This window comes from Manis javanica, chromosome 14, assembly GCF_040802235.1.
Source record: "Manis javanica isolate MJ-LG chromosome 14, MJ_LKY, whole genome shotgun sequence".
NCBI lineage: Eukaryota > Metazoa > Chordata > Mammalia > Pholidota > Manidae > Manis > Manis javanica.
In genome coordinates this window covers 9977352-9986289 of record NC_133169.1, presented here as the reverse complement: position 1 = coordinate 9986289, position 8938 = coordinate 9977352, and the positions used below count along the sequence as shown (strand labels likewise).

The following is an 8938-nucleotide window of genomic DNA, read 5'->3' as shown; positions in this document are numbered from 1 at the left end:
AAATTTCCCTTGATTTTCTGGGTATCCCAACCCACTCCAAGCACCCAAACGCACTCCTACGTCTCTGCTTTCCTGAACTGGGAGCTCCTACACATCCCATGTGTCTAGAACACACACTTACCTCTGTGCCCAGCTGCACCCCCCGTTTTCAGAAAGGATGACACATCCTCCTCTAATGCTTTTTCTGTCTGCAGATTCAGCAGGGCAGGGCCTGCCCCTTTAATTTGGGCCCCACCTGCTCTGGTCAGACAGGTTTGGAAAGCCAGGTAAAGGGAGGGAGACTGAAAGGAATACTTGCAGAGCCAGCAGGGAGCTGGGCAGCTCCTTCCCAGATGCAGGGGACCATCCACCTATCTCCAGATGGAAAGTAAGAGGGTGTCATGGGTCCAAATGGCAAGGGGTAGGAGGCCCTCCAGGAGGTGGAGGGCAGGGAACCAGCACCATCCAGAAGTGTGAAGGAGGACGGAAGGGAGGGGAAGGAGGACAGAGGCATGGGAAACAGCCATGATTATACCTAGAAGTCAGAATGGACAGACCTAGGCACTCCGGAGATGCAAGAGGTGGTCTAGTGAGAAGTTTGGAAACTGCCCAAGTACCCAGATTGGAGACAAAAGACCAGTTTGCACTGCTACAGCCTGTTCTTTGGAATTTATTGGCAAATCCCTGGGATCAGTTGCCAGTAGAGTTCCAAGCAGGGATCTGTGGCGAAAAGGGGAGGTTGGAAGGTGAAGCGGCAGTTCCTCTGCCCACAGGGAGATCCACGGTAGGAAGGGAACTCTTGGTAAAGTTCTAGATACCTTCTTTTCCTCCCATTCCTGCACTAGGGTGGCCATGGCCCCAGGGGTTTTGGCGGAGGTGGGTAGAAGGCGTGGGTGGGGGCTGGCTGAGGCCGCAGCTTCCGTGGCCTGTGTCCCCTGACTCACCCTCTCCTGCTAGATGGCATTTCATGTCGAAAGGGTGCCTCCGTTTCAGCTACTCACTTCTCGCCTGCCTCCCTTGGTTTCAATACCTTCCTCCATACTGTGTTCTCCCTAGGGTCCTGGAAGGGGCTAAAGTCCAAGAAGTGGTTATCCTGGAGAGTTCCAGTTCTGTCAGCCTGTCCTAAGGGTCCGAGGACAGGAGCTTCTGACAGAGCTTTCCTCTGCTTCCTCCAGGGTGACATGACTTCACAGCAGACCCAGAACTGAGGCCCCAGGATGACAGAACCTGAGACCCTGGCCCTGCTGGAAGTGAAGGGGCCAGAGGCCCTGGAGAAGAACCCACCCCCGGTCTTGGTCGCCAATGGCCAGCAGCCAGAAGGGGAAGGTGGGGCCGAGCCCTTGGGAGCTGAGCCCTCCAGAGTGGGGTCTACATCTGGGTCTCCCACAGCTGGAAAGGGGGCTGAGGATGGTCTAGACAGCACAGTAAGCGAGGCTGCCACCTTGCCCTGGGGGACTGGCCCCCAGCCCAGTGCCCCATTCCCAGATCCCCCTGGATGGCGGGACGTTGAGCCTGAGCCCCTCAGGGCAGGGCCGCCCACCAAGCTTGAAGAGTTGCCTGAAGACGATGCCAACCTGCTGCCTGAGAAAGCGATGAGGGCCTTCGTGCCCATCGACCTACAGTGCATTGAGCGGCGGCCACAGGAGAACCTGGCTGTGCGTTGTGAAGCAGGTGGGTCTGAGCGCCAGCGCCGCCGGATCTGCCTGCCCACTCGGGCCACCCACCCTGAGCCCCCTGAGTGCAAGTGGGCCGAGGCAGTGGTGAAGCCGCCTAGTCGCGTCTGTGGGGGCTGCGGGAGCTGCGGAGGCCGAGAGGTGCTGAGGGCCGTGGCCTCGGTGGGAGCCGCCCTCATCCTCTTCCCCTGCCTGCTGTATGGAGCGTATGCCTTCCTGCCCTTCGATGCCCCACGGCTGCCTACCATGAGTTCCCGCCTCGTGTACACCCTGCGCTGCGGGGTCTTTGCCACCTTCCCCATCATACTGGGTAAGTCTGGGCCCTGTGAGAAGGAAGGGGGCAACTGGGAACCGGTCTTGGGGAGCAGTTTCCCTTCACTCTGCTAGGACCCCTCAGGGCCTCCCACACCCTGCCACCTGCTCCACTGTGGGCCCATCTCCTCCCAGCACCGCCTCAGCCCCTCTGCCCATGCCCATGAACTCTGCACTGCGAATCCTGCCCTGGATGCCTGCCTGCTGCTCCCATCTGACCCTGTCTGTTCTCCATCCCACCCAGGGCTGCTGGTGTACGGGCTGAGCCTGTTGTGCTTTTCTGCCCTACGGCCCTTTGGGGAGCCACGGCGGGAGGTGGAGATCCACCGGAGATATGTGGCCCAGTCAGTCCAGCTCTTCATCCTCTACTTCTTCAATCTGGCTGTGCTCTCCACCTACCTGCCCCAAGAGACCCTCAAACTGCTCCCTCTGCTCACTGGTCTCTTTGCCATCTCCCGGTGAGTTGGGGCTGGGGTGGTGCATGGGGGAGGTGATGGTGCTAGAAGGACCCAGGCATCTTGTTTGGAGAGACACGGCCAGGGAACTTTCTGGATTCTGTAATAGCCCAAATGTGCACACTGGAGAGGTGGATCCACTTTCTCCTTTGGACCTTATCTCACTTGGTAGCAGGGGATCAGCTGTATGTCTTCCCAGAGGAAGCTCATTTCAGAAACACACATACCACCCTAGAACTGGAGGGGTTTCCAGGTGTCATCTAGACCAACCTCTCACCCACCGCAGCTACTCATGTGACACTCTGGTCAGGTGGCCACTGGCCTCTAGCTGAACACCCCTGGGACCAGCACTCAATTCTTTATCAGGCAGTCTGTTTCATTTTTCAAAGGTAGTAAGTTTTACAAAGTTCTTTATATGGCACTAAAAACTGCTAACCTGACTGACCTCTGCACTTGCAGAGGTCAAATCCAGATACTTGACAACAGGTCTCAGTTCCCCACGCCAACACCCTGCTCCTCATGTCCACTTTGCCAAATGATTCTGCTCCCTTCATTGTCCTTGCTCCTTCCTTCTGGGCAGGAAATGCTCCTGAGTGTCAATGGAGGTTGGGAGACCATGGTCAAGAGTATCGTCCTTCTGTTCATACAGTCAATTACGGCAGTCTCATTACTCTCCTTCCATTTAGAAATCACCTGAAATCCTTAGGGATAGTTTCATGTGAACACTAACCCAGAAGCACCTTTGAATTTCTACTCCAAATGCAGTCTTTTCATTTTTTTTCTAATACATTTCCTTTTGTTACTTTCGATATAGGCTTCCAGGTAGATTTAAGTGTTAAAACAGTCTTCCTGTTGAGCTAAGATCTGTCTTCCTGTTGCTTCTGATTGTAGTCTATCAGTCATCTGTCCCACCAGCCTCCTGACCATCACACAGCCTTGCATTTTCTTTCAGTAGACGATTCCCAAGATAAGCATGTTTCTGTTCACGTGACTCAACCTCCCATTCCCCACTCTGGGAATGCTGATCTCAGCGGAAAGTTGGCTTAAGCAGTAAGAATGATCAGGGAGCTAAAGGAAGACTCGGCGTCTGTCTAGTCTGTCTTACCCATTTGACAGAGAGGAAATCACAACAGACTGGGGGAGACAAGTTGCTCAGGTCAGTCAACAGCAGTGGCAGGACTAGAATCCAGGGTCCTTAGGCCTCAGTTTTAGTTTTATCATCTATAAATAGGAGTTGTTGTGAGAATGGAATGAGTTAATTCATGTAGTGTGCTTTAACAGTCTGGTACTTGGTAAGGCTTCACTATCTGTGAACTTTTATTATTATGCCAGGCTGCCTCCTGGGCAGTAGAGGAGCAGCACTTTTTCCTCTATTTCATGGGCAAAAAAAGTAAAGGCACGTCAATTTCATAATAAGTAGTCTTTCATATATTAAGAGGAAGCTGCTGCCCCCCTCCACTGAGGTGTATTTTGAGTGGATCTTCCAAGAGGGGAAATTTGGTGTGGTTGATCCGTCTCTCTGGGCTTCAAGTCCTTTTGAAGCTGGCTTCCTTGCTCTCTTTTTTTCCCTCTGCCCCTCGAAAATGGCAGGAGAGGGAGCTAACAAACAGGCTTGGGTTCAAGTCACAATTTTACTATTTCCCCAATGTGTGACCTTGGACCGGTCTTACTTAACCCCTCTGGAGTCTTAGTTTCTTCATCTGCAAAAGGAGAAATAAATACAACAGAATGTACTGTAGCTGTAAAAGAACGAGGAAGCTGTTTATATACTCTATATAACATAATCTCCAAGGTACATTAAATGGAAAAAAGTCAATGTGCAGGCAGTCTAGATGGTGTGCTACCAAACTTCAAAGGAGGAAGGAAATGGAAGACAATCTTTTTTCTCACATATACGTAAAACATCACTCAATGCACAATAATGTTGGATGTCTGGGGCAGGAGAGGAGTAAAGGTAGGGAGGTGAGGGAAAGAAAAGCGTGGCTGGTAAAAGTAAAGGAAGGGAATACATTTTACTGTACTCATTGGCACCTTTGAATTTTGAACCATGTGAACATGTATTTCTTACTCTAAAATTTTTAGTTAAAATCTTAAACAAAGAGGAATAATGTACTCACATCACAGAGATGTGAGGAAGTCTAAATAGTGCCTTAAAGTAATCAGACCCATGCCTGGCACAGAGTAAATGCAGAGGCACTGGCTGTTTTGGGAAATAACCAGGCGTACCCACCACCCCACATCTGGCTGTCTCACTGTTCTCCCCACCATCAGCCTGTGTTGCTAGGCTGACCTTTTCTTGCCCGCCCTTCCCCACCCCTCAGGCTGATATACTGGCTGACCTTCGCCGTGGGCCGCTCATTCCGAGGCTTCGGCTATGGTCTAACATTCCTGCCCCTGCTGTCCATGCTGGTGTGGAACCTCTACTACATGTTCGTGGTGGAGCCTGAGCGCATGCTCACTGCAGAGAGCCGCCTGGACTACCCCGACCACGCCCGCTCCGCCTCGGACTACAGGCCCCGCCCATGGGGCTGAGCCGCTCTGCCCACTTGCCCTGAGCCCTGGGGCCTTGGTGGGGAAAGCCCTGCTACTGGCTCGACAGGGGTCCCATCCAATCAGTGCCTGGACTGTCCCTTGCTCTTCCCCCAGTTGGCTCTGCCCTTCACCTCTGGAGGCATGGGACAGTCATGGGGTAGGGACTTAGATCATTTTCTTGTAGGGAAAGAGATGGACCGCCAGGTCCCTTAAGGACCCTGAGGGCGCAGGGCCAGAACCAGAGGCACGGCTCCTCCCTGAGCAGCCTCCCATGGCTGCCACTAGGGCCCACCAGGGCCAGACTCTGCTCCTCTCATCAACCTCCTGTAAGGCAGCAGTAGAGCCATAGCCCCAAAGGACCATTTCTGTGCCAGCTGTCTAAGCAGAGGGCCTCAAGGAAACTGGAAATACTGCCCTTGCCTAAAGGCTGGGCATCAGCTCAGAAAGGACTTCCACACTTGGTGAAAACCTTCCTGGGGCTTTGGGTTGAGGACCGTATGACTGGGCCCTCATAGGCCCTTTAGCTTCTGCCAAAACGATTCCAGTTGCCCCAGCCAGCAATGCTGCCTCCTCCCTGCCAACCCATTCAGGCTCCTGTCATTTCCCACCTCCGAACTGCCCAGTAGTAGGGCCTCTCCCATAGGAAGAGGGAACCTGCCTCCCAAGAAGGGTGTGTGCTTGTGTGCTGGGGGGCAGGTGGAAGGCACAGTGGCTGACGCCAACCCCGTGTGAATGTGTGAATGTGCGTATGTGTATAACAATAAACGACTTCCAGTCTTCTTGGCTCTTTCTTCATGTTTGCCCCCCAGTCTCAAGTGTCCCTTCCTGTCTGACTCAGATGGCACTGGATACCTCCCAGCAGCACATGATGGAGAGAGGCTGGCAGGAGCCTGGTCCCATGGCAAGGGAGAGAACTATTCCTGGTGAGGAAATGGGGCCTTGAAAGAAACTTGCCTTCCATGCCCACCTCTTAGCCTTCCCATTCCCTGGTACCAGCCCCAAACCAGCTCAACAAAACTTACACACTGAAGGACAAGCCCTGTGGGAAAAAAAATGAGTCTATTTCATACCCTCCAGGGCAGCCGAGCCAGAAGTCCTCTTATTTAGGTTTGTGAGTCCCATTCAAAGGAAAGGGATGGTAGAGGGGCAGGGAGGCAACCAGGGGACCCTCCCTCTAGCAACCACCCTGTCCCTGGTTACTCTCCAGAGCACGAAGGAAGCCTCACCTGGGGGTCCCCAGGAAGTAGAGGGTGGCCTCTGAGTTTCTGTAGAAAAGCAAGATGGGAGAAGGGAGCCACTGGCTGGGAATGTTGATCTTCAAACCTTCAGACCAGCAAGGTGGGATCAGTAATGTCCTTCCCTCTGGAGAGTGGGCCTCAATTTATAGGCTGGTATTCTGAGTGCCGCTTGTGACCCAGCAGGAGAAACAGGCCTCCTGCCAGCATCATGAGCCCTGGGGCCCCCAAAGCCACCACCATGATGCTTAGGACTAACGGGGACAAGGCATCCACTGGAGGGCTGCCCATACCCAGGACCATCGACCTAGGGCAAGCAGAGTAAGAAGGAGGAAAGCAGGTTCAGGAGGGATGGCTGCGAGGCCCATTCCTCCTCCACGTCAGTCTCCCAAGCCCTTAGCCCAGGCCGTCTCTCACCAGCTGAGGTACTGTTGGTCCCAGTAGCCAGGGCCTGTGGAAGCCCCAAATGTCAGATTGAAGACACAGAAGTTGTTCCGAGACCCAAAGAAGCCTTGGATAATGGGCGACTTGGGGAGAAGGTAGGCCAAGGTGGGGTAAAGTGGGGAAGCTTGGCAGTGCATGGCTGAGTCTCGGCCCCCCTGCTTCTGGGAGAAAGCCACTGGTCGCCACTGCGCAAAGCCTGATGGTAGGGGACCCCATAACAGCTGGTCCATCTGGGGAGAAAGGCAAACCAGCAGGGTGAGAGGACCCACACTGTGCCCCTCCCTTCCAGTTCCCCATCTTTTCCCAGCCTCCACCTGTCACCAGTCCCAAGGCCTAGGACTGGTTCTAGAACTCACAGGCTGTTTGCACCAGGGCTTCAATCTCTGTAGAAAGGGGAGTTGGGCTGGCTGAACCCTGAGGCCTTTTCCAGCCCTGACACTCTGCAAGCCTGCACTCAGCTCTTCCTCTGGGCCCCTGGGCCCTTGGAGATCCCACTTGTCAGAGTACCAGTCACACTGCACCCTCTTCTGTTGTGTCTTCTCCACTGAGGGCAGGGACTGGGTCAAATTCATTAGTATGGTGTCCAACACTTAAAGGAGCCCAATACAGTGTTGCTAAGTGGTATATGAATGACTCTCTGAGGTCCTAACAGGCTCCCCCGACTTTTCCCACCCACCTGTCTCTCAGCTGGAAGACTGACCTGGAAGATGGCAGGTGTGTATTCATCATCGATGGAGTACCGCTTCTGGGCGGAGGGACAGTCGGGGCCCTGGCCCACGGTGGCTACCTCCAGCCCAAACAGGGAGCCGTTTCCCCGGGGAGAGGCCCCAACCAGGGCCACCTCGAGCTGGCAGGTGTCTGCTGTGTGCAGGAGGCGAGGGGGTTGGGCTGGCCGACTGGTTCTGGAGAAGGCCTGCACCTAGGATGGAGGAGGCGTGGGAGGGTGGGAAGCAGGCGCCTGCCTGTGCTTGACGCCCCCCGACCATTAACTCCCACCCTCAGAAACCAGCCATTTGAGTTTTTCTGATTCCCCACTCTCTTACCCTGAGAGCTAGGCTACCATTGGCAAAAGCCCTGGTGGGGTCATGAGTGGGGTGGCCTTGAAATGTGGCACTCAGGGTGGCAGGATCCAATGAGTCAGTGATGTTGCTCCAGGAGAAGTTGGCCAAGGAATACGGGGTATACGGTTTTCCTGGAGGTTTTTCTGCTGTGTCCGAAGTGTTGGTGCTGTCGAATTCAAACAGCTTGGAAGGGTGGGGGGGAGGGAACTGGTTTGCCGGAGTCCAGCTTTCTTCCAAATCCCCATCCCCTTTCACTGGCCCCCCCACGCCTGGGCTCCACTCCCTGACTACTTCGCCCACCCCCAGTCTCCAGTTCCTCCAATTAGGATGAACCCTCTTCTCTGTGCCCTACCCCTTCGTCCTCCCCCAACCTCCTCACCCTGGTAAAGACAAGGGCAGAAGAAAACTGGATGCTGTCCTTGGGAAGCACCATCAGGCCCCCATCAGGCTCAGAAGAGAGCAGGCGGACCCAGTCGATACTCAGGGTGCTGTTGGGGGTGTTGGTGGCCACCAGTAGCACTGCTGGAGGCCCCAAGCTGCTCCACACGTAGTGCAGCGTGGAGTTGGTACCCACTGCTCGGATATGAAGCAGGTGGGGTACCGGCCAGTCAGGGCTGACTTCCAAAGACACCTGGAACATGGAGTAGTGGGGGGTTAAGAACAAGATCTGGGAAGGGCAAAGGAGCTTGGAGGGAGGGGAGGAAGCTGGGGAATGATGGGGAAAGGTTGGGACCTTGGGGTTCTACGTAAAAGGAATGGGTGTGGGATCTAAGGGAATCCTGGTGTAAGGGGCAGAAGTGGGTCCAACACTTGCCTGGACCCGGGTCCCTCAGGTCTGAGTCAGGTCCAGATTTCACCAGAAGACAGGAAGCCCTCACACCCGTCCTACTCCACAATCCTGCTCCATGACCCATGGCTGGCCCCACCCTCAGGTTTAAGAACACCAACCCTCACCCCCACTTCTTGGTTGCCCTAGATGCCAACCACCCTTCAAGTGTTCCATTTCCTGAAACATCTATTGCTGTAGCCCCTCACCTGGCGAGTCTCCTCCCCCAGCAAGCCAGACGGGGCGGCAGACAGCAGCAGACTCAGAAGGAGCGTGGGGCCGGGGGCACTGAGCCCCCAGCAGGGCTCCTCACTGCCGCACATGCGGACCGAACTTCGGAGGGCGGAAGGGACTGCAGTCATGTGACTCCGATTCAGCTGATCTTTTTAAAGGGCGGGGCCACCACCCCAGTTCTTAAAAC

General features: G+C 54.8%; 2 protein-coding genes across 6 annotated transcripts; one reads left to right on the top strand and one right to left on the bottom strand.

Moving 5' to 3' along the window:
- Positions 1–237: 237 nt before the first annotated feature.
- TMEM79 (transmembrane protein 79) lies at positions 238–5728 on the top strand. Of its 3 annotated transcripts, none has more exons than XM_017639743.3 (4): positions 238–367; positions 1155–1962; positions 2209–2422; positions 4741–5728. In XM_017639743.3, exons 2-4 carry the CDS (start codon positions 1197–1199, stop codon positions 4949–4951), a joined length of 1191 nt encoding a protein of 396 aa, XP_017495232.2. In that variant the 5' UTR covers positions 238–367; positions 1155–1196; the 3' UTR covers positions 4952–5728. The 3 variants fall into 3 exon arrangements, with proteins under 3 accessions (XP_017495232.2, XP_073077210.1, XP_036872659.1); XM_073221109.1 differs by having other exon boundaries at positions 303–367; positions 1036–1962; XM_037016764.2 differs by lacking the exon at positions 238–367 and adding an exon at positions 482–763.
- On the bottom strand, positions 2813–8890 carry GLMP (glycosylated lysosomal membrane protein). 3 transcript variants are annotated; one of them, XR_001849755.3, is made up of 7 exons: positions 8727–8890; positions 8071–8322; positions 7674–7874; positions 7331–7549; positions 6604–6860; positions 6178–6493; positions 2813–4119 (listed from the first exon to the last, which is right to left on the bottom strand). XR_001849755.3 is itself a non-coding variant. In XM_017639741.3 (6 exons), exons 1-6 carry the CDS (start codon positions 8877–8879, stop codon positions 6328–6330), a joined length of 1248 nt encoding a protein of 415 aa, XP_017495230.3. In that variant the 5' UTR covers positions 8880–8890; the 3' UTR covers positions 5992–6327. The 3 variants fall into 3 exon arrangements, 2 of the variants coding, with proteins under 2 accessions (XP_017495230.3, XP_036872658.2); XM_017639741.3 differs by lacking the exon at positions 2813–4119 and having other exon boundaries at positions 5992–6493; XM_037016763.2 differs by lacking the exons at positions 2813–4119; positions 6178–6493; positions 6604–6860 and adding an exon at positions 6931–7187.
- Between the last annotated feature and the right edge of the window lie 48 nt (positions 8891–8938).

Excerpts from the sequence above, each read along its gene's own strand:
- GLMP (XM_017639741.3), bottom strand. The coding sequence starts at position 8,879 with ATGACTGCAGTCCCTTCCGCCCTCCGAAGTTCGGTCCGCATGTGCGGC. Across the intron at positions 8,323-8,726 it reads TGGGGGAGGAGACTCGCCAG|GTGTCTTTGGAAGTCAGCCC; the intron begins GTGAGGGGCTAC and ends TCCATGTTCCAG. Across the intron at positions 7,875-8,070 it reads CTGCCCTTGTCTTTACCAGG|CTGTTTGAATTCGACAGCAC; the intron begins GTGAGGAGGTTG and ends CACCCTTCCAAG.
- TMEM79 (XM_017639743.3), top strand. The coding sequence starts at position 1,197 with ATGACAGAACCTGAGACCCTGGCCCTGCTGGAAGTGAAGGGGCCAGAG. Across the intron at positions 1,963-2,208 it reads CACCTTCCCCATCATACTGG|GGCTGCTGGTGTACGGGCTG; the intron begins GTAAGTCTGGGC and ends CATCCCACCCAG. Across the intron at positions 2,423-4,740 it reads GGTCTCTTTGCCATCTCCCG|GCTGATATACTGGCTGACCT; the intron begins GTGAGTTGGGGC and ends CCCACCCCTCAG.